This window comes from Bidens hawaiensis, unplaced genomic scaffold (genome assembly GCF_021521415.1).
Source record: "Bidens hawaiensis isolate Kalapana, Puna unplaced genomic scaffold, B.hawaiensis_p1.1 tig00008125_1, whole genome shotgun sequence".
Classification (NCBI taxonomy): Eukaryota; Viridiplantae; Streptophyta; class Magnoliopsida; order Asterales; family Asteraceae; genus Bidens; species Bidens hawaiensis.
Window position 1 is genome coordinate 1,000,166 of NW_027491578.1, and position 25,426 is coordinate 1,025,591.

Genomic DNA, 25,426 nt, shown 5'->3' on the forward strand with positions numbered 1-25,426 from the left:
TTATATTTTTACGTAGCACTAGAGTTGTCATAATCATTTAGGGAAGAGATTAAACATGTTATGGCAAACCTTGCAGCAACCCCAAAGGAGTAAGGTATGTAGTAGTGAAAGATGTCAATTGATAAACTGTTGCAAAAGATGATACCACATATAGTTAAAATAATTTTATTCGAACAATCATAATCACCGTTTTGTTGGTTAAATTCGAAAGAAGATTACCATATCGAGAGCACTGAAGTCTCCAGTTGGGTATTTGGCAAGAGTCCAGATAACAAAACAACAATCTCATATGACCACCATTCAAGACTACATGAAAAATGAAAAACCATCCCATGAATAAGGGTTTTTTTTTTTCTTTCTAGTATGTAGTTTAGAATTCAGCTCATAACTATTTTAGGCATTTTTGAAAGTTATTGTACTTTTAGGCAGTTCAATAGTCTTATAATATAGTTGAACCAAAACACCTATTTTTTTCGAGTGATCGTGCATTCAAGATATTATATGAGTGAACCTATTACGAAATCTAATTAATGAAAGTAAAAGTTTTATAAGATTACTGTTCACACTAAAATTGAAAATAGATTCGATAAAAAAAATAGTAATAATTTTATAATTTGATTCCATAATGATTCGAAAAGAGTTTCGTTTTAAAACGAAATTACACGACCTAATTCTTATTAGTTGAATTGAAAAATGATCCAAGAGTGCATTCGCTGATTGCAAACGCGGTATGCGTAGATGTTACAGACGATTAATCAATTTCTTTTTCTAAAGTTGTGACTTTATCCTTGTTAGTGCTGTCTATAATGATATTTGAATCAAAAGCTTGCAATTGGTATTTTTGTTTCTCTCCTATTTTGTAAAAACTGAAACTCAGCCCTACATACAAACTGGGCAAGTTCGCTTAGGTGGCTGATGGACTCCATAGGGTTTGAAGAAAAATTGTAAGCGATAGGTTAAGTTTGTTTCAAAACACCATGTAGTATGTTTGTCACCCAAGCGAGCTTATGCATCAACGAATTAAAAAATGGATAGGACTTTAATGAGCTCGCTTGCGTAGGTAGCGAATGCCTAAAGCATAAGAACTTTATAAAAAAAATCGTCTAAAGTACTTGATGAATGATGATTCCACCAACCATCTTTCATAGATAACTTTGTACATGAAAAACATGCCAAACTTTGAAGATCATTTGAGATTTTACCAAATCATGACAGCAGATGGGATGGCAAAGCGATGGAACTCTTTGATGCTTGATAAGACGTCTTCTAAACGTGTGGCACGAGTTTTTTCACATGCTTTGGATCTATATAAGTACACTCCAAGAATTACAGCATTCAAAGTGTAGGAGATTCCAATGGCTAATGCTGCTCCAGCTATCCCGAACCCAAGCCGAAACACTAGAGCCCAACAAATTGGCACATGAAGAACAAGAACAACAACTGAGCTCCATAGCATAGGAAAGATAAGACTTTGTGACAATAGGTAGCGCATGATCAGCTGTAGTATGGCGTAAGGGAACAAGGTCGGGATGAGCCAAACCGAAAATTTGCGTGCTTGTGCTGAGACTAAAGGATCTTGGCCAAGAAGCATAAGGACTTTGTCTATGTAGACCCACAAAATGGAAACCGGGATACAGACTAAAATCAAAGAAATCATGGCACCGTATGTATATGTTCCGAGCATATGGTATTGTTCTGCTCCGTATGCTTGCCCACATAACGTCTCTAATGCGCTCGCCATTCCAAACTGTTGATGATTGTTAGTTGTAATAATTAGAGAAAATGTAAAATTACGTATGTACTTTACTTTAGATATATGTAGATGACGATGAGGTAATCATAGAAATGGTTAGCTTCTTAAGACTATAACTCAAAGCATATATACTACGTCGTATGATAAGTGAACTAGCTGATGCTAAAGTGTCTAGTTTTGTTCATGTATCCAGCGTTAATCCCGTAATAGATACTCCGTACGTCCTAAATATAATTTAAGTTTAATGTATTCATCCGGGTAATTAAATAAAGTAAACATAGGAAATAAATGAATTATATTATTATTATTATTATTATTATTATTATTATTATTATTATAACCAAAACGGGCCAAAGCCCAAAACAACCATACGAGGAAAGACAAACTAAAAAACACTAGACCATCAAGGTTCAGCCCATTACACCCTAATTACAGTAGAAGTAGTTCACCCAAAAACCAAACACGTAAAGACAAAACATAACCGATTCATGTTTGATATGGTCTTTTACTAAAACTCAGTCCTCAGAGTCATCCGATAAAATTGGCAAATAATAGTGTTATATGGTGATCGGTTATTACATTCAAAAATTTTGAAAAATTTTATTGATGGTATATATGTTCATAAATTATGAATATATCTTAATTACTAGTTCATATGTGATATGAACTTGCAATACAAATTTACAAAACTCAAAAAAGTGCCGGTTTAATTTGTTAACAAGAGCAAGAGCCCCCATAATAGTTTAAATATGTTAGCTAACGATCATAATTCATGCCTAAATAAACAAAAGTTAGTTTCTATCATCATAGATAATATATATGTAAAGATAATGAAATGAATAAGACATTACAAGAAGGCTGAAGCCGGTGACATTACTGAAGGAGAGAGCGATGGCGGCTCCAGCGAGTTGTAGCTCACCAAGGTGTCCAACCATTGACATGGATGCCACCCGTACTAGGTATGCTGACTCCATCACCATCACCATCACCATCACCATTGGCAATGCAATGTAACATGTTTTTTTCACCTCCTTAGCCAGTGCGGTCGCCCATCTTCGCGGCTTCTCCGCTGCTAACGACACCCTGCCCTCCATGATCTCTCTCTTAGTTTTTTGGCTAGATGAAATTATGGGACAAGAGATGGGAATGGAAATTGGAATACAATAAGATATATATTCTGTTTTTGTACTTTTTTAATCCATGTAATAAAGCATGTATGCAATGCTCTTATTATATTACATTATTATGGAAAAATAAAGCTTCTAAGACCATGTGTAGTCATAAAGCTCCACTACTAGGGGTTATGCGTTACGTGGCGTCCAGTCAGAGTTATGGTTTTGTACAAAAACAGGCTGTAGTCATAACTCTCCACTATCAGGGATTATGCGTCACGTGGCGTCCAGTCAGAGTTATGGTTTTGTACAAAAACATGCTGTAGTCATAACTCTCCACTACCAGGGATTATGCGCCACGTGGCGCCCAATCATTATTAATTTTATTTGTTTTCTTAAATACTAAATCATTTAAATAAATTAACATAAAATTAAAAATGACATTAAACTTCCAAATAAAAAATACATTAAAATAAATTAAAAAAAAATACATCAAATTAAAAATAAAAAAACATAAATAATACTAATAAAACTAAAACTCATTTATATTTTTCTAAAATTTTCGCTCGTCGAGTGGCTTTTAGAGATTGGACTATCGACCGTCTTCGGATAGCTCGTTTGATAAAATCTCGATGTCTTTGTCCATCTCATTCCTTCGAAGTAGGTCGAAGACGTCCAAATTTACTTGAAGTCGTTGGGTTCCAAGTTGGTATAAATCTTGGAGTCGAGAGTTCATTAATTGGAATTGGCTTTCCAATTCGGGATTCGAACCCGTTGCCGACGACGAACCGGCCCCTTTCCCCTTTCCTTTGCCTTTGGTTCTTCTACCCCCCGGCCAAGGCATGTCAGTAGTATTCACGGGGTCATTATCGCTTAAGTTGAAGTTTCGAGCGTCGGAACGGGGCGTGTCTGGATCAACCGAAGATGTTTTAGACTTTTTTTTACTCGGGCCACCGTCGGCTTCGGCTTCGGCATCCAACACCAAGCCCCATTTTGGGTGAAACCTCAATAGGTCTTTCCAAATGTCAAAGTAGTTGAAGGTCCCGCCGACCTTATGTTAAACTCAACCAACGCGTTTTCCATGACTTCCGCGTCCGAGACACCGCTACTCCTAGTTCGATTCATCCGAGAGAAAACCGTATGGAAAGCCGAGCATTTGTTGTTTATGTCGCCCCATTTCGACAGTAACGAATCTTTTTCTCGACGCGAGTCCCCGCCAAGGTTGTGAAACCTCTCTATAATTTTGTGCCAAAATACCCCCGTTTTTTGATAGTTCGCTAAAAAAATAAAAGCATTACAAGTTTAATGTTTGTTATAAGAAATTTAAAAAAATATATATGCATTTTAAAAACCTACCGCATTTGGCATCTTCCGATATCTGGCACCAAGCACGAGCACATAGTACGCACTCGTCGATACTCCACGCTATCACCGTCTTTTTAACCCGATGTTCGCCGGCGGGCTTCTTTGCATGTTTTTTCGAACGTCCACGTTGGCTCGAACCGCCTACGGTCTCCGGGACGGGTTGTGTCTCCGGCACGAACTCGACCTCGGGTTGGATCTCCGGGGCGGGTAGGGAACCCGAACCGGCAAAAATGTTCGCCGTCGGGTTTGTGAAACCGGGCACCGCGTTTGGCATAGAGTTTTGTAGATATTGAAAGTAGGCGGCCATTTGCGGGTCAAACATTTGCGGGACGGGTACGGTTGGCGTCGGGGCGGTAGATTGGTTCGGTTGTGGATTTTGGTTGCCTTGACGGGCATATTGGCCGAAACCGAGAATATTTTGGTTGTTGTTTGGAAACATGATGGTAGAAATATTAGTGTAAAAGATATAAATATTTGTGTAAATTGGTATAGATTGGAAGGAATGTGTATAAAAATATGAGTTTGATTTGTTTATATAGTATAAATATAATTAATATAATTTTTTTTTTAAAAAGCCCAACGGCTCCAAACCCACCCAACGGCTACTTTTTTGATTTGTGTGCCCTTATTCCGCGTTTTGTATACAACGTAGCTAAAAAAAATTGCATAACGCGAGGGGGGGGACGGGGTACCCCCGCGTTTTCCTCCTTGACTGTAAAGCCCCGAACCCGGTAGCCTTACTTTAGCGTCGGATTTACTCATAAACACAGTTCTTACAAATCAGAGTTCATTAAAACTTTCGCGAAATATAAAAACTTTCATGAAACATTACAACAATTCAAAACTTGCCTTATTTAAACATTCTTGTCTTTCAAAATAAACGTCAATTACATTAAAACATCTTGAATCTTCAAATGCCAGTCTCCTATTCGCCCACCATGTGCCCGCTCAAGCTAGTTGTCTCATTCTACTCACCTGCGTGCATACTAAAAGTCAGCTACGCTGAGTGAGTTCTAGTTAATCGGACGCCATACAATACATACACATACATACATATCCGAAGATACATATCCATACCTAACTAGTTACCCTTCTGTTCTACATACATACTTACTACCATACATACATACATATCTACAATCACTAACCTCAGTCTACCGAGAGTACGTTCATAGTCCGCCGTCTATACCTGTACTCAAGGTCGTGAACACGTAAAAGGCCCGCAGTCCTTACCTATGTTCACCATTTATGGTACGTGCAAGGTCCGCAGTCCTTCCCTATACCATCCTACATCCACAACACGTACAAGGTCCACAGTCCTTCCCTATGTTGCAACCTAAACTATAGCACGTACGAGGTCCGCAGTCCTCCCCTATGCTACCACAATACAAATACAGCACGTATAAGGTCCGCAGTCCTTTCCTATGCTGATGCCTATCTATAATACGTATAAGGTCCGCAGTCCTTAACTACGTTGTCGTCTATTATCTGTAACACGTATAAGGCCCACCGTCCCTATCTACGTTTACATCTATCATCTACTTTACGTATAAGGCCCGCAGTCCTTAACTACGTTGTCGTCTATTATCTGTAACACGTATAAGGCCCACCGTCCCTATCTACGTTTACATTTATCATCTACATTACGTATAAGGCCCGCAGTCCTTAACTACGCCATCACCAGCCGAGTCTATGTCCGACAAAAGCTAGAGGGATTTGCCATCCTAACTTACTATGTCAAACGTAGAACTCACATACCATTCGTGTACCTGTATACACATAATTCACATATACAATAATTACATTATAGCATAAGAACACTCTAGGCGTTCTTTACATCATTCATTTAACAACCATACCTTTTGTCGATACGTGCAATATCCGAAGATCGTTCACGCCCCGACAAGTATTCATTTGTAATGTTCATACATCTTCGATATATAATATTCGTACCTTTATTTTTGACCTGACAGTACGCGCAATATCCGAAGATCGTTCGCGTACCGACAAGCAATCATTCATATCCATCACATATATCACATATGGCATACACTTATCACTTAGGATAAATGTATTAACAACACATCGAGTATGCACACAGCCCCGAAAACATAACACATAAATGGGGCTAGAAACTCACCTGAATCCTGTTACGCTCTCCGTTAATCGTTATTCCCTTCTTGAGCTGTGCACGGCTAACTGTATAATATTTACATGTATCAATTAACTACTACTACTCATGTTGTATTTCTATCTTTATACAACCCACAACGAACGGGGGTCCGGGGGCAGCGCCCCTGGCAGCGGGGCCTAGGGGCGGCAGCCCTTAGCAGGGTCCAAGGGGCAGAGCCCCTGGCTGGGGTCGAGCTGCCAGGTCAGCTTGGAAAAATTTTATTTACATTAACTGTCTTAACACATTTTCTATTAGGTTTTTAATTTATTTTCTAATCAAACTTGACTTTAGGCGAAGTTAAACCTTAGGCGAACTTAGCTTTAGGCGAAGTTAAACCTTATGCGAACTTAGCTTTAGGCGAAGTTAAACCTTAGGCGAACTTAGCTTTAGGCGAAGTTACCAGCTAGGAGAACTTGGCCGTAGGCGAAGTTAAGCTTTGAAGGCGAAGTTAAGCTTTGAAGGCGAAGTTACCAGTTTGCAGGCGAAGTTATCAGTTTGCAGGCGAAGTTGCCCAGTTCAGCTACGGGTTTGGTTTTTATCAAGCATTTTGGCGATTTTAATACCCTTGTTATGGTTCGACATCACCCACTAACGTTCCCTAACCATTTCGTTCGTATATATATCCCGTATATACTATAAAGCTTGGATCTTTAAGCTTAAGGACATTCAATAAAACATAAACTTTAAAGGTCAAGAACATACCTTTTGTGCTCGTTTGGATCTCGTTTAACTTGTTTAATCACAACTAATCGTTTACTCTCTCTCGGATCTTGCTCGTTTCTCTCCCTCGGCCGCCGGCCGTATATGGCGGTGTGTGGTGTGTATGTGTTTTGGAGTGTGTAGAGATTATGATGGAAATGAAATGAGGGTTTAGGGTTTTAGGTTGGTTTAGGGGATATTTATATCCCTTAAAGCCCATGGACCTAAAGCCCATTCTCATTTAACCCATCTCAATTAATCTAAATCCATGATTCGTTCTTTACTCGATATTAATTAATTAATAACGCGGAAATCACTAAACGTAACTTTCTTTATTCAACATTATAAATTTTAGGATGTTACATTGACGGAACACACAACGCACCCATTACGGGTGGTCTAACAAAATTATGTTACACGAAAATGACACATGTACAATTTAATGAGGCAAAACTTACATGAATATGAAAGGACCAACCAGAATGCCTTTTGTTTTTATAACAAATCATTTTTATAAATTTATTAAAACGCAAAAAATAAGTATAAAGGTTATTGTAAAAATAAAAAGTAACTTTGAGAAAATAAGATGCTACTAACGATATTAAAATTAAGATGTTACTAACGATTAAACTTTTAGAAAATAAGATGCTACTGACGATTAACAACAAAATTTCCACATTTACCTTACATTTACAAGATGTTACTAACGATTAAAAAGTAAGATGCTACGAACGATTTAAAAATAAGATGCCACTAACTTTTAGTGAATGTCTTAAAATTAAGATACTACCAACGATAATCATCTTACGCATGCAATTGCAAATTGCAGTAAGATGCTATTAACGATTTAATTACTTTTAGAAAATAAGATATAAATTAGATGCTACTAACTTTTAGAAAATAAGATGCTAGTAACAATTTTAAAATAAAACATATTAAATATAAGTAAATAGTTTTAAACTTTTTTATTCTTCAAAAAGAATTTGAACTTTCATCTCAAATCCATCTCTTACAAACATCATTAACAGTAAAATTTCACATTTATACATTTACAAGAATCTGAACCCATAAATATAAGGGACAAACGTCATACCATAGGTCATAAGTTCTCAATATAAGACTTAACATACATTTTTGATTTACCATTAAATATATGTCATTTAAACATTTTTGGCTCGTTTCTACACCTCCATATATATAGATTACACAAGGTGATAAGGAACACCACGCATATCGCCTTTTGTTTCTCATTATTAGACACAGAAGCATACACGAATTAAATCAAACACTTAATCCCATCGGGATAGGAATTTTAGCCAAAAGCAAACCTGCTTCCAAATAAGTTTGGCCGACACGCATGAAACCAAAATATGATTATCTTTTCAATGCCGTTCAAAAAAGATTAGTGTCTTTTAATTGCCGTGTAATATAGTAGATTATGATTATAAAATAGGGTCAGACTTGTCACACCCCAACCTACGGCGGAAATGTCGGGGCGTGAGCTGATTGCCACAGCTCACAAGGTACTATCATGCAATTGTAAAGCGACAATATCTAATTAATTGTTGTGAAACAAGCCTAATAGCCAATGAATATGAGAAAGAGAGATAGGAGAAAGATGGAGATTTCATTCATTTGGTATATCATACATGAGATACAATGGGATATTTATAGGATATGAAAACTTGGAGAAGAAGCTAATCTATATTAGGAGTTGATAACCATAATATCAATATATTTATAACACTCCCCCTTGGTTATCAACTTAATACGCTTGGAAATGCTGCCTCATTAAAAACATTGCTAGGAAAACCCAATGGGACAAAACCATAGCTAAGGGAAAAAGAGTGTAGCGCGTATTCTCTCCCCCTGATTTATATATCCGTTAAAATGGTAAATATCGATCTTTTGTGAAAGTTACCCAAAACTTTTGTAGTCAATCATTTGCGTCTTCGTCCATTGACATTTGAATCCTTAAGTTGAATAATGTTGTATGATCTTCACGTGAAAACTTCTATTGCTTCATCTGGTAAACACTATGATCATGTTGTGTTTATCTGCATCGACAATACTAGCCAAACTTGTTTTGATGGGTTAGTAAAATATAAACTCATATATTTCATACCTGTAATATATGTATTAACCAATTCTGATGTCTCCAAGCCGGACACATGCTGATAAAAGTATGACTAATGACATCCAACTTATCTCCCTCCTTATCAAAATAATTATTGATTGTACAATGCTCAATCCGACTATATTAGTCCATACGCAATAAGCATAACTCTATGCATTTTCCAATCTATCATGAACTTCTTTCTAACTTGACAAATTATGCATGTGTGTTCACTTTTCTAGGATTTTTGCTACATAAACTTGCTCATTTAACACATCAATTTTGTATCACATATCAAAATCCATATTGTACCATTTCTTTGTTTATTAAGATATTGTACTCATCATATAGATTCTCTTCTATGTGCATTGCTTATTGATGCACAAGAATTCCATCATTAAGATGTATTAGTTAACATTTCAGGTATTCAACTACCTTATGAAACTCTTTAGGTTACATTTATGTTCAACATATTCAATAATCGTAACATATTCAAATATGAATCTGTATACAACATGAGTCATAGTGTTCTCGAGAATTTAATTTACATGATTTGATCATTCAAATCCTTCGAAGACTTTCTTGTAAACTTTCAGTATCAACTGAATCACAATACTTATTAGACGCATATCAATTCTCTCTTTTTATTACCAGACTATTTAGATATCGAAAAGTCAATTGTAACATCCCGAAATTTCAAAGTGATATTAATTATATTACTTACTAATAGAGGGAAAGTTTACTCGGGTTGTCAGGAAATAAATAATAGAGTAGGAGTTGGTATGAGTCGGGCTAGTGTTGGATTAATGGAGACGGGTTAAATGAGAATGGGCCTTAGGTCCATGGGATTTCAGGGATATAAATATCCCCTAAACCCAAAAATATCTTCATTTCCTTACTTTCTACACACACACTCCAAAAACACACACACCATCTACACCGCCGCCGGGCCGAGGAGAGGAACGGGCAGATCCGAGAGAGAGAGAGCGATTAGTGTGTTAATAAGTTAAACGAGATCCAAACAAGCTCAAAAAGGTATGATTCTTGATCTTTGAAGTTTAAAGATCCAAGCTTTTTTTAGTGTATAAGCGACCGAAAATGGTCGGGAAGCGTAGTGGGTGATATTGAACCATAGCAAGGGTGTTAAAATCGCTCAAAATGCTGGAAAGAAACCGAACAGCGGCTGTCTGGGCAACTTCGCCTGCATCTGGGCAACTTCGCCTTCAAAGCGATGAACTTCGCCTGCAAGCTAAGTTCGCCTGATGAACTTCGCCTGCAAGCTAAGTTCGCCTGATGAACTTCGCCTGCAAGCTAAGTTCGCCTGATGACAACTTCGCCTGAGGCCAAGTTCGCCTGATGACAACTTCGCCTAAAGCCAAGTTCGCCTGATGACAACTTCGCCTAAAGCTAAGTTCGCCTAAGGTTTAACTTCGCCTAAAGCTAAGTTCGCCTAAGGTTTAACTTCGCCTAAAGCTAAGTTCGCCTAAGGTTTAACTTCGCCTAAAGCCAAGTTCGATTAGGAAGTAAACTAAAAATCTAATGAAAAATGTGTTAAGACAGTTAATGGAAATAAAATTTTTCCAAGCTGACCTGGCAGCTCGACCCCAGCCAGGGGCTCTGCCCCTTGGACCCTGCTAGGGGCTGCCGCCCCTAGACCCCGCTGCCAGGGGCGCTGCCCCCGGACCCCCGTTCGTTGTGGGTACTAGTTAAGACTGGAAAGATGATATGAGTAGTGATAGTTGTTTGATACGTGTACTTGTTATACAGTCAGCCATGCACAGCTGAAGAAAAAGATTACGATTAACGGTGAACGTAACCGTGTTCAGGTGAGTTTCTAGCCCCATTCCTTGTTATGTTTTCGGGGCTGTGTGCATACTCGATGTGTTGTTAATACATTTATCCTAAGTGATAAGTGTATGTCATATGTGATAGATATGAATGATTGTTTGTCGGTACGCGAACGATCTTCGGATATTGCGCGTACTGTCAGGTTAAAAATAAATGTACGAATATTATATATCGAAGATGTATGAATATTTCAAATGAATACTTGTCGGGGCGTGAACGATCTTCGGATATTGCACGTAACGACAAGGGGTATGGTTGTTAAATGAATGAGGTAAAGAATGCCTAGAGTATTCTTATGTTATAATGTAAGTATGTGTATATAGGTACACGAATGGCATGTGAGTTCTACGTTCGACATAGTAAGTTAGGATGGCAAATCCCTCTAGCTTCTGTCGGACATAGACTCGGCTGGTAATGGCGTAGTTAAGGACTGCGAGCCTTATACGTGAAGTAGATGATATATGTAAACGTAGATAAGGACTGCGAACCTTATACGTAATGTAGATAGGCGTCAGCATAGGAAAGGACTGTGAACCTTATACGTGCTGTATTTGTAGCATAGGGGAGGACTGCGAACCTCGTACGTGCTATGAATTAGGTTGCAACATAGGGAAGGACTGCGAACCTTGTACGTGTTGTGGATGTATTTCAGCATAGGAAAGGACTGTGAACCTTATACGTGCTGATTTTGTAGCATAGGGGAGGACTGCGAACCTCGTACGTGCTATGAATTAGGTTGCAACATAGGGAAGGACTGCGAACCTTGTACGTGTTGTGGATGTATTACAGCATAGGAAAGGACTGTGAACCTTATACGTGCTGTATTTGTAGCATAGGGGAGGACTGCGAACCTCGTACGTGCTATGAATTAGGTTACAGCATAGGAAAGGACTGTGAACCTTATACGTGCTGTATTTGTAGCATAGGGGAGGACTGCGAACCTCGTACGTGCTATGAATTAGGTTGCAACATAGGGAAGGACTGCGAACCTTGTACGTGTTGTGGATGTACTATGGTATAGGGAAGGACCGCGATCCTTGTACGTACCATAAATGGTGAACATAGGTAAGGACTGCGAACCTTGTACGTGTTCACGACCTTGAGTACAGGTATAGACGGTGGACTATGAACGTACTCTTGGTAGACTGAGGTTAATGATTGTAGATATGTATGTATGTATGGTAGCAAGTATGTATGTAGAACAGAAGGGTAACTAGTGAAGTATGGATATGTATCTACGGATATGTATGTATGTGCATGTATTGTATGGCGTTCGATTAACTAGAACTCACTCAGCGTAGCTGACTTTTAGTATGCACGCAGGTGAGCTGATTATAGAGTTAGCATGAGGATGACACACGGCATGGATTGAACGGCTGGCATCTGAAGAAAGAAGTAAAGATGTTTTAAATATAAAGTTTTGTGTTATGGTATCAAAGAAAAGATTTAATATTTTGTAACAAATGATTGATGTTTTATATTCCGCGAAAAGTTTTAATAAACTCTGATTTGAAGAACTGTGTTTATGAGTAAATCCGACGCTAAAGTAGGGTCACCGGGTTCGGGGCCTTACATCAATGCTTCCACCATTGGAGAATGCGTCTTCTCATAATTAATCACGGGTCTTTGCAACATCCTTGTGCTACCAATTTTACCTTATATCACTTGTGCTACCAATTTTGCCTTATATCACTTTATTGAAATTTCATAACTCACATAAAAGACCCGTTTATATCTAACATATTTTACAACTTCAGTTGTATGGACTGCTGGTCGGACAAACTTTCCTTTATTTAGAGAATTCAACTCTGCCCTGTTTGCGTCTTTCCACTTTAGCCAATCATTTTTATAGGCAGATTTAGAATCTTGATCCTCATCATCATCGTTTCAAGCGCTAATTATATATATATATATATATATATATATATATATATATATATATATATATATATATATATATATATATATATATATATATAAAAGTATAGCGACGTCGACTTTATTTCGATTCCATATATCTTTGTAGACATGATACAATATATATTATTGAGAGCTCTTTGTTTTCAGGTACCTAAGGTTCTTCAAGAACCATCATGTCTAATCTCTTTCAAGAGACCTTTACTACACCTCGACTTGACCATCTTTATTACTTGCTCCCATTTTCGAGGAAATTTTACCTTTGGAACCGATCAATCTACCACGCTACAAGCGTGCATTAGAATTATTATCAATATGTGTTTGTCCTTCCGGGACATTTATTGATTGGAGCATTAGCAGTTCGTATAGGTGTCTTAGCTAGACACTCTCTTTTGGTCAGTGAATCGTCCGGTAATTCATTTGTTAATCTTTATTCATGAATTATCCTTTGAACTTTTAGTTCATATAATTTAGTTTGAGGATCAATGATAACTCATTCCAACTGCTTTATATCTCCCCCTAATGTTGGGAATGTTGATTCACTAAAGTGAAAACTAATGAGCCATAAGCAATTATCTCATTAGTGGCTCTAAGTATATAATCATAAATAATATATAATACCGACATAAATTCACTTCCTTTGTGACCTCATCTTTGTGTTTTATGGTGGATTAATTTCAGTATATAACACACACGAATTATTAGATGAGAATTGCTTGATTACTGACCAAAAACCAATTATAATGGGGAGGAAGTATCATAACTTGTTGGCTTGATGTGAATTAGTTTCTAAAACATATAAAATCATATGTACTCAAATTCAAACATGAACCTTTGTTCTTGTGATATTGCATTTGCAACAAATTATAGACGTTGAGTAATCGTCTTTAACAAAAATTTATGTAAGAACATAATATGTTATGAAGTTCAACACTTATTCCAATGATCATTATTAACTTGGGAATCAAATTCATTATTATAAGTGAATGTAAATATATCAATATGTAATAATATGCTTGCTATCTTATTAGCTAAGCCATAGATCATGCAAACATCAAGTTTCAGTCTTGATAACCATTTAGACAATGCATCGATTTTCAAAACACTAAATGGTATCATGTTAGGATATGTGTATCATTTTCTCAATTCCATAACATCTAGGGATTCACACCCTTTTTCAGTTGGTAAATAAATGACTTCCCTTGAGAGCAATATTACATGTATAATGAAGAATCTTTTGGTTCCTCAATAAATTTCACATCATTGACTCGGTGTGGTCTAACCGGTCACGCCATAAGGTACTCATGATCCATAAACATTAGGTTTATGATCGTATATGTATCAATGCTTCTTTAGTACAAAAATATGATTGAACATTGTATTATCGTTTCAAACGATCATGTGATTTCATATTTGTATTTCCAGATTTCGTTCTCATATTTGATCAATCTCTTTGCCACATGTGGTGGTCGATCTCATTATTAGCATGGGCATCATTATAATTATCATTATAATTTGATGATCGATCTCATTATTAATATAATCACCATTACAATTTTCTCAATTATATCCATGATTGCAATGATCAATACGTTGTCAAATTCACTTCAGGAATGGTATAAAACCAAACCAAACCATTTCCATGGTTTATTCATAATTTTCTCCAACATGGATACTAAATCACTTCAAACGTTTCATACGTTTTAATGATATGCTACTTCAGGAGCATATTTGAGGTTTGACAAATGAAAAATGATCAATCCATGTTTTTCCTCATAATTAATCTTCTCTTTATATAACAAGTATTGAGAAAGTAATTACATGAATGAGTCATGTAAGATTTATTATGCTAATATTTTATAACTTTCAATAATGAGATCCAAGGAGAATGACATTTATGTATCACATATTTTTATTTTTTCATGAAATTTATAATAAACCATAACTTGATGTAGTTCTATTCAATACTATCTAATAGATAACACACAATACTAAATAATACACATGTCATTATAAAACAAATTATAATAGACTTTAAGTTATCTGTTTATATTATTTACATTTAACAAAGTAATATTCATAAGCATATGCAAGTGGTACAAATATTTATTTGCTTATGAATTTTAAAATACGTAAGTTCAAATCCATGAAAATAATTTAAGTGTGTGATCAAAGATAACGAATACTATCACAATTGTTATACAAATTATTGGATAAGACTTATATATAAGATACCATGAATTCATACATCTAAAATAATAAATTACTATATATGCATGCATATCGAATTCATACACAAATCATGTAGTCAAATCCCATATATAACATATAGTTATGATTTTTCTTTAAGTAAAAGTAGCTTTCGATATTGATATTGTCATGCAACCTACTTGTAAATTACTCAATTTTTAAGCGATAAATGTTTATATAGTATCGAGATTTTTTTTTAAATAATTTTATGATTTTTTTTTTCAATGAATGAATGATAATAAGTAAAATAATTCATAATACGATAATTAATGGACATGACAACTTTAATCTCGATCATATAATCTGGTATGATTATAAACTATATAATATTCAAAATTTTAATCATAGTCATAAAGATTAGATCAATTATGGATAATAGCTATAAATAAACATGACCTTCATCCAAATTTCAACACCAATAACAATAAACATTCAAAACCGTTCCATTTAATTTTAGACAAAATTGTTTAGCCATCATTAAAATCTTTAAATAATAAAATAAAATAAATTGAGGATTTGGTTTCCTTATAATCTCCATCGTAAATCGTAAATGATATTTTTCAATATTATCTTATATTTGAAAGACAATAAAAAATTATAATAAATCCTAATACAAGTAATGCATGAATATTAAAAATACATGATATCATCAAATAAGCAAATAAATCATGTTGTAGCAAATAATCAATAATTTTATTTTAACAAGACCTTGAATTAAATGCACATATAGGCAAAAACGAATTATTAAGTCTTGTTATGAATCAACTTTGAATTTACTAATAGTTTAGTAGAAAATATAAACAAGATGCAATTGCTATCCAATTATAAACAAACTATTATCTTGATTCTACTCATTTTTTCTAGTAGAAATATAAACAAGATATTACGATGAGGAATAACACTTTCTATTAAAAGTAAATACACTCTTTCTTTTCTTTTAGAGTCTAATAGTTGTCAACCCTAGCCGTCATTATAATCGCAATGATTAAAATTTCAATTTTTATCTACTTCACCTTTTATTGTAGGTGATGGAAAATAAAATAAAAATTCAATTTGGGTGGCAAGGAAAAATTGATCCCTTTTCATATGTGATAAGCACCTACCACAGATATATAAACGATCTATTAAACAAACAAAAACCTTTTTTTTACCTTGTTTTGCAACTCACGACAGTCTATAAAAAGTATGGCCACTTGACTGGAATCTTGAGTACGTCGCTATAAGATACCACGTTGTATCGAAGACTTCGAACAGTATGACCAGAGACCTCCTTCCCATCACGCTTATACTTATTATATATGATCCAACTCCAAAAGCTATTCGTGCTGATAACGTGTTGTGAAACAAGCCTAATAGCCAATGAATATGAGAACGAGAGATAGGAGAAAAATGGAGATTTCATTCATTCGGTATATCATACATGAGATACAATGGGATATTTACAGGATATGAAAACTTGGAGAAGAAGCTAATCTATATTAGGAGTTGATAACCATAATATCAATATATTTATAACATTAATTTATTAATTGTCAACGAACATTTAAGTACAACAAAAATAGAGAAAATTACAATACAAAACCAACTATTCTTGTTTATGTTTAACATCCTAAGGTCATCTCTACGTGAGCTTCAGTTCGATAAGCAATCCAATCTATAACCTGCAAATGCGTACAAAACATATATATTTGTCAATAACACATGTTGAGTGAGTAGATTCACCAGTTTTGACACGAACAAAATGATAATATATAATGATATAAATAATAGATTAAAAATAAGCAAAACTGTCATCTGTGAGTATAAACAATGAAAGTGTTAAGCAAGTAATGAGTGTCGGTGAAACCATTGCCAATGCGATCAAGCTCCGGCCACTACGACGGTCGTATGATCATACTATAATGAGATTATGTTGGACCTCTCCGAATGCGATTCAAGTGAGCAAGTAAGCAAATAGCAAGTAAAAAACAGTCATTCAATTGATACACAACACAAAGATCACAGTTTGCGTTTGAGAAATAATAAGATAAATAATTTGATAAATGGTACGCAAGTGTCCCCAAAACATTTGAAAACAAGTAAAATAGGGGAGTGATTACTCACCTGATCGGATGAACGAAATAAGTGACGATGAGAGAGATGAACCCTTCGAGATATACCGTCAAGGATTCATAGTTAAATAATATTAATACTAATTAATTATAAATGATATAACATAATTTAATGAATTAAGATTTCGATGTGATTAAGTTAGGTTTGGGATTAGAATGTTTATTAATTGATCGATGGATTTCTATCATAATTATTATTATAAAAATTAATATTATTGTTTCACATTTATTAAAGTCATTATATTTTATATTTTTAAAATTACCCATGTTTACTAGATATGATAAATATATAATCAAACTTATAAACTAATAATTTAGATAACTAAATTTGATATAAAATATACATATAATTATTCGAGTAGTAAGATGCCAATATATAAGTTTTTAAATAAATAATTATAATATGTACTAATACACATAAAAATATTTAATAAATGTTCATCTTGAATCTTTAACTAAGTTTAAGGGTACAAATATATGAACACGTTTATCATATTTATTATGTTTTTTTTATAAAAAATAAATAAATACATATATACCTAATATAATAAATATAATAAGTTTGTAAAAACGGTTAACGACGAGGAACGTCAATAATGATGATGTTTGGGTTTTAATAAAATAATATTATTATTAATATATAGTTATAATACCTATATATACCGAAAACTTCTAATGAGATTCATTGGATAAGAAAAACGTAACTTAATGATGTCGGTTATAACAAATTAATATTTATTTGTATTATAATTAGTTATAATTAACTATGTTACTCAAAAACAAATATACAAAAACTAAATCCAAAAATGCCCTAATCAAGACTCGAACCCGCGTCCACAGAATCACAATGCAAGGACTAAACCAACTGTGCTACTGAGTTAATTGTTTAAAACATGAAACCGAATTTATAAATACATAAGCTTGCGAAAACCCCATTTGATTATAAATCCTAAAATCCTAAATCGTTTAACCCGTTGTTTGCAAGATCAAATTAAGTTAGGGTTAATGTTATACGATACCAAACGAATACAATAGCATATATAATTACCTTTAACGAGGGTTGATTGATGGTGAACGGCAAGACAAGACGGACGGCTAAAACACGAATAGATTAGGCCAGTTGCAGACTTGAATAATCAAATTAAACTTGGGGATTTGATAGGCGCTCGTATGAAGGTCCTGTGACTCAGTTTAATTGAATTATAGAGGTCTTTGTGATGTATATTGAAAACGGGTTATTGTCGGCTAGTAAAATAGGAATTTCGAATCACTATTGATTGATATAATATAATTAGAACGTCGGTGAGGTCGTTTATGGAAAGATTAACAAGTATTATGATTTGATTTCCAAGAATATGGCGAGAATTATGGTCCAAGAATGATAAACGGGTTGCGGGTTTGCTAATTGGTCATGGGTATGGGTCTGGTTTACGGGTTAATGGGTTGGATGGTTCATAATACATGGAAATTGCAGATCAGTCCCTAGAGATTAGAGGTGGAAACAAACATAGATTAAAGTTTACTTTAGGGTAAGAATTGTACATAAACCAAAGTTATTTTATATATATTAATTAAATATACTAAATAATTATTAATATTAACTGGAATAATGCGAGCATTTAAAATTTTCCGAACATAAAACAGTCGGGTAAATTAAAATGGAAGAACCGAGTTGTTACAAGACTAAACGAATCCTGTGTTACTTGTCATACCCCTCGAAATCGTATAATTAACAAATTAACACAAAACAAGTGTACTTTTTTCTGATTATTCTTTTTTATTTTTCGTTAATTTTTTCTACAATGCTGCTTTCTATTTAATAAACAAATTCATACTAAATCAACTTTTCAGTGTTATAAAAGAAAGCAATGTCACAATCAACCTAAATCAACTTTTCAATGTTATAAAAGAAAGCAATGTGACAATCAACCTTTTCATGTTCGAATGCATAAAAATTCTACACTTTTCAGGGTTATAGAAGAAAGCAACGTGACAATCAACCTTTCATGGTTCAATGCAATAAAACCTTTACACATCTATAACGAAATTCGAAGAACGACTAACACGGATTCTTCTTGCTGTACCCGTGAGTGATTTGGCAAAGTAAAGAATTGGTGCTCTTTGTCTACATGAAAATGGTGAATAATTGTAGGAGAGTATGCAGAGAATATTGTGAACGGCTAAGAACATTAGTATTTTTTTTTTGAACGGCCAACAAACATAGATTGCCTAAGTATTCTGTACGGGGTGTCCCATAGCTAAAAGTTATCGCCAGCTGGCCTAACCCAGCTGTAAGAAGCTCTTAAGCGCTTCCAAGTTATATCCAGCTCAAGGAAAAACCTACCCGCATGAAGACCCACTGGTAGTAAAACCCGAATGTCCTCATGATCGAATTGGAGATCACAATCTCAGTCTACCTTCATTGAGCTACCTATGTCCTCCAAAGTGTTGTAAGTAAGAATTGAGTTTGAGTCTTCATTAAAAAACCCAAACTCCTATCACTACACCCTAATGAAAAGGACACATTAGTACCCAAACTCTGGTAATATGTAGATAATATTTTATATTTGATTAAAGCAAAAGATATATTCGATATGTAATTCAATATGTGATTGATTTTATCCCAATCATATATTCGATTGGTTTTTTTTGTAAGATATTAATATCAACAAATAATGTGGGATACAAATTAAAAAAAAAGGAGGTATGAATTGTGTTTGTTAAATACCTGGGGGGGGGGGGGTTGTATGCTTAGAAAAACCAGAGCAAACGGTAATACGTTTAGCAGCACCCTATAAAATATTATAGTTTCTACATACGACAATTTTCTAACATGTACATGTCTTTACTTTTTATTGGCTCTAAAATAATAACATTTTAAGAAGAATAAATTGTTTTAATCTATGTTAATTTTGCTAAAAAAACATGTTTAAACATGACGTTTATTAGAACAACCAACTCACACCCCACTAATCTGGCTCCTATGTCTACATCTTTGTTCACTAATCACTACTATGAGAACTTGGGACTGATGTGCAACCAAATACACCTCATAATGTTGACCTCACTAATCCATGTTTGTTTCAAGGAAAGGTGTAAGTTATCCATGTTTATACACTATTATGTTTAGTTTGTATGAAAACATTCATGGACACACATAGGCTACAAACCCCCATTTAATTCTCTTTGTTAATTAATCAGTTTACAGTATGTTCTTACAATAAATTTATTAAACCGTTGTTGAAGAACATTTAAGTTCTTTTTTATTCCCTGGGTGGCAGACACTTCTTGATATAAAGTGATTTTACACGTTTAGTTGAAGAATCATTCCTTATCAATAATTGTCCGCACAAATACACGTTCTCTCGCCATTGTTGCCTGAGATGGACGACAGTTCTTGATATAAAGTGGAACATGTTCTTTTTTATTGCCTGGGTGGCAGACACTTCTTGATATAAAGTGATTTTACACGTTTAGTTGAAGAATCATTCCTTATCAATAATTGTCCGCACAAATATACGTTCTCTCGCCATTGTTGCCTGAGATGGACGACAGTTCTTGATATAAAGTGGAACATGTTCTTTTTTATTCCCTGGGTGGCAGACACTTCTTGATATAAAGTGATTTTACACGTTTAGTTGAAGAATCATTCCTTATCAATAATTGTCCGCACAAATATACGTTCTCTCGCCATTGTTGCCTGAGATGGACGACACTATCATCATCAGTTGCTGCTGCACTAACAAATTTAATATAAAAAAATAAATCTTTGGGTCTAATCAAGATCAACCTGTTTTTCCCAATTAGTGGAACATGTTATTAGAATAAGCAGAATGCATTGCACGATTGATCCGATAATTAGTCCACTCCATAAGCCTTTTCCCTTTAGATGAACCACAAAACCTAAAACTAACGCCGTAGGGATTCCAACGAGATAATAAGACCCGAAGTTAATGTACGCTCCAATATGTTGCCATCCGCTTCCTCTAACAAATCCTGTTTAGAAAATAATCATTAAACTGTAAACTGGATTCCCCATATATTCTTATGTTTTTAAACTTCAATCCTGAAAGAATTGCTTGTATTGTATCTGAAAATAGAGTGAAACAAAGAAAAATGGTAATGTCTTTGACGTAGTCAACTAGTTCCTGCTCGTTACCAAATGCGTATCCTAGAACCGAACGTGAGCAGAAAAGAGCGGTGATGGCTATGATCACTTCCACTGCTCCAAGACCACTTGCAGCCAGGATAGCCGTTTTTGCAGCCTGTGGATTCCCAGCCCCTAATTCATTAGATACGCGTGTGCTGAAATTAAAACATCATCTCTTTAGACTCGGACACTTGACTTATTAACGTTTAGGAAAACAGGTTATGTACATACCTTGCAGCAGCCCCAATTGAGTAAGGCACGTAGTAGTGTAAGGCACCAACTGTTGACTGTTGACACCAGACATGTTAAGTTACTCTAAAGTGTCCAAAGTAAGGTTACTATATATTTTATGGGTTTATTTACTCAAATAAGTCTTACCATATTGAGAGCACTGAGGTTTCTAACTGAGGATTCGGCAAGAGCCCCGATAGCAAAACTACGATCTCATACGACCACCATTCAAGACTACACCGCATAAGAAACAGAAATCTCACGTAAATTAACAAGCAAGTTGTGTGTGAAAATATTGCTAGAGTTTGGAAAATCATTGTGAATATACCATATCATTATTGCTGATGGGATGGCGAAACGAAAGAACTCCCTGATGGTTTTCAAACCGTCTACTGAAAACGTGACACGAGTCTTTTCACACGAGTCAGAATAATACAAGTAAAAACCAAGCAACATGACATTCAAAGTGTAGGAGATTCCGATGGCTAATGCTGCTCCAGCTGTCCCGAACCCTAGCCAGAACACTAGAGCCCAACAAACGGGTAAGTGGATAATAAGAACCGCGACTGAGCTCCAGAGCATTGGAAAGATGAGACTTTGAGACAGTAAGTATCGAACGAGTAGTTGGAGTATTGAGTAGGGGAATAGGGTGGGAATGAGCCAAACTGAAAATTTACGTGCTTCGGCTGAGATCAAAGGGTCTTGACCGAGAAGGATAAGGAGTCTGTCGATATAGATCCACAAAATGGAAATCGGAAAACAAACTAAAATGAGGGAATCATGGCGCCATGCGTGTATGTACCGAGCTTGCGGTATTGTTGTGCCCTGAAAGCTTGCCCGCATAACGTCTCCAATGCGCTAGACATTCCAAACTGTCAATTTTGGTTTTAAAGTGACATAAGCAAGGTTAAAAGGTAAAAATGAAATAAAAAAAATGAAATGATTAGCTTAAAGGTAAACTAAGTGATTGTTCTTCAAATAAACATCGTTTTTGTTATAGCGATTACTTTTTTTTATTAATATTATGTTAGCCTAATTCCTAACAAGAAGTATAAATTAACGGGTTTAAAGCCGAGCAAATCACCAAACGGGCTGCAGGATGACAGATTTGATGGCAAGCGGGGATAAAAAATGAGGTAGCGTCATAGTTAATTTTAAAAACCGGATGACAAGTGATTTTGAACCTAAAGCCTGTAGACAAATCTAAAAACATTCGGGACGAGTATATTCATGCACAGGACCGGGTATGAGATTAATTTTAAAAAGTTTTACGCGTATGCTATTAGGTGATACTTAATCCGATTACTTGACACTTTCGCACTTGTATCATTTTCATTTTCATTTGTCTTTATGTAATAGTGTGATATGTTAATCCATTAACTCTTTACTTTATAATAATAAGAAATGTATTTGGGAATCCCAATGGGTATAAGTGTACAACCAACACCCGTGTGTAACTAGCAATTTGTGCTCGTCCCAAACCAGAAATGCATATGACCGGGTATGGGAGGTTTTATAATTATGAGACTAGGTTACTAATACTTGTTCCAAACCCATCTTGTTATTATCCTTGATTATTAAAATATATAATTTAAATGCTATATAGTTACTTTGGTGATGTACAAAAATTAATTTAAAAGAAAAAACAATTAAGAAAGTACTTTTGTTGCAAAGAAAGTATTTAGTTTAGCTAGTTAGGCTATGTTTAGTGAGGGATATAAAATAAGGCATTTTATAACACGTGGCAAAAAGGAGTGACATGTAACCCAAGGGGCGGTGTTCTTGCTCACAAATCACCCCACCCTCCAACCACTTATCGCCACGTCATCATCATCATCTTTCCACCCGGCGACAAATTCTCGTCGCCCCTCCACTTATCGCCCCTTTGTCGCCTAGGGGGCAGTGATCTCGCCCTCGTCGCTCACAATTATAGCTCCACCGCATAGCCTTGGAAACATAATAACACGCCACATCTTCCTAGAGTAGGTTAGGAAGATTAGTTGATGACATGTCAAATTCAAATTTCATAATTTATATGAGTTAAATATACATGTTCATCAGCCAGTTCTAGGACCACTAACAATAAACCAACTGGGCTAACCACTGGCACTTTAACTCATGCAAACTGGTTTCTGGCCTAACCGGTCCATTTTGGGTAAACAGCATTGAAATTTACACATAACTAACCTTAAGAAGTCATTTAACTGATTTTTAAAGGAGCATGATCCGGATAACAAGGTGTCGTGGTGCATTTTGTTCTTTAAATGCTCTACCACGTTTGACATATTTTTTTAAATACAAATACTAATGAACTCTAAAGTTAGGTCACATGATCATTAATAATATACGGCCGCAAAGAGTCAACGTTGATCATTTAAACTTGTATTAATGTTAAGAAGATTAAGGTTTTCATAGAGGCTATGAATGTCTATCACCAACTAATGGTGCACGAGTCGCACGACTCATTTATAGAATTTTGTATGACCAGTGATGTGAGAGTCGACCGTTGTGGAAGTCATTTTTCTTTCTTTTTTTCTCAGATGGAATTTAGCAAGTTGAACCTTATACAACCCAATTCCTTGTGTGATCCCGCCAACCTTAGAATACCTTAGAATCTGCTACATGTAAGATGTATAGTTTTTTCATTCTTTAGTTTAAAAAAAACTAATATTAAGCTACATGAAACCCAAAAATAAGGACTTAACATAGACAACATACATAGTCAAATATGTGCATAACTTAAAGGTCCAACCTCCGTAACTCATTGAAATGGCTAGTGGGTGGGCCCCACTACAGGAGGTGGTGGTAGTGGCGGTAACAGTGCCACAGCGGGCACTGGTGCAATGGTGACCTGTAAGCCTCCGTGTTGACCTGCTTGCACCATGAATACCACATCAGCAGCTGCCAGCCTCTCAGCTTCCTGTGTATTGAAGCGGTTTTAGTGTCGTTATTAATAAATTTGAACAAAATAAGCACAAATTCGTGTTGTAAAACAGGTTGTATTTAAAGAATGTGTTAAAACAGCAACAACATGTCAAATATGTTAAATAACAAAAGTGTTTTCTGAATACATACACCCTCCTAAATTGCTAATAATCATATTATTACTCTAATAATATAGTATAAGTAATTACAATTAATAAATAATTAATAACTGTAAATAAATAAAAAAATGATTGGACAAAAATGTTTGCAGTGTGTGCAGAAAACCGGAAAATAAAAAACCCACCCGCAGCCGAAAAGCCGAATTCTAACAAACACTGTCGGTTTGGTTTTATGCTTTGTAAAAATCAAACTTTTGGTTCAGTCAGTTTTGGAAGGAATTAAAACCGAAAAAAACCGAGCTTGTCAATTTTAATTGTAAGTTCTGAATTTTAAGTAATATATAAGAATTTAACAAAGATTTTTTCCCTAATTCATTACGTCGGGCCAATTACTTTTTTCGGACCAAATACTTTTAGCCCAAATGGAAAAAACAAATTTTCGCCTTTTGATTTACAAAAACTCAGAAACCGAATCTTCGCTTTTTGGCTCTATTTCAGCCAAAAACAGACCCAAACCGACGTATGCATGAGAATACTTAACTCTTTTCACAATTGCATGTAATATACTCAGCGGTTCATAAAACTAAAAAAAACCACATGTAACAGGTATTCGGGCCAAACACCTTAAAAATGAAAAGGTATTAAAAACAAAAATTA

At 35.1% G+C, this 25,426-nt stretch overlaps 2 protein-coding genes and 1 pseudogene across 3 annotated transcripts in view; all 3 read right to left on the reverse strand.

Annotated features, from left to right (window-relative positions):
* Window positions 1-1,765, reverse strand: LOC143637169 (protein DETOXIFICATION 14-like). The gene is made up of 2 exons (XM_077104619.1): window positions 1,203-1,765; window positions 1-306 (listed from the first exon to the last, which is right to left on the reverse strand). Exons 1-2 carry the CDS (start codon window positions 1,739-1,741, stop codon window positions 216-218), a joined length of 630 nt encoding a protein of 209 aa, XP_076960734.1. The 5' UTR covers window positions 1,742-1,765; the 3' UTR covers window positions 1-215.
* The window catches only part of LOC143637168 (protein DETOXIFICATION 14-like), a 32,308-nt gene that overhangs the window by 700 nt on the left and 6,182 nt on the right, over window positions 1-25,426 (reverse strand). The window lies entirely within an intron of this gene.
* Window positions 20,963-22,591, reverse strand: LOC143637094 (protein DETOXIFICATION 14-like; annotated as a pseudogene). The gene is made up of 6 exons (XR_013154372.1): window positions 22,054-22,591; window positions 21,873-21,959; window positions 21,726-21,781; window positions 21,504-21,626; window positions 21,135-21,340; window positions 20,963-21,044 (listed from the first exon to the last, which is right to left on the reverse strand). The product of XR_013154372.1 is annotated as a protein DETOXIFICATION 14-like (transcript).

Bases quoted from the DNA above. Each gene is read 5' to 3' on its own strand.
- LOC143637169 (XM_077104619.1), bottom strand. From the start codon at position 1,741: ATGGCGAGCGCATTAGAGACGTTATGTGGGCAAGCATACGGAGCAGAA. The intron at 307-1,202 runs GTAAAATCTCAA...TTTTTCATGTAG, and splicing joins CCATCTGCTGTCATGATTTG to TCTTGAATGGTGGTCATATG.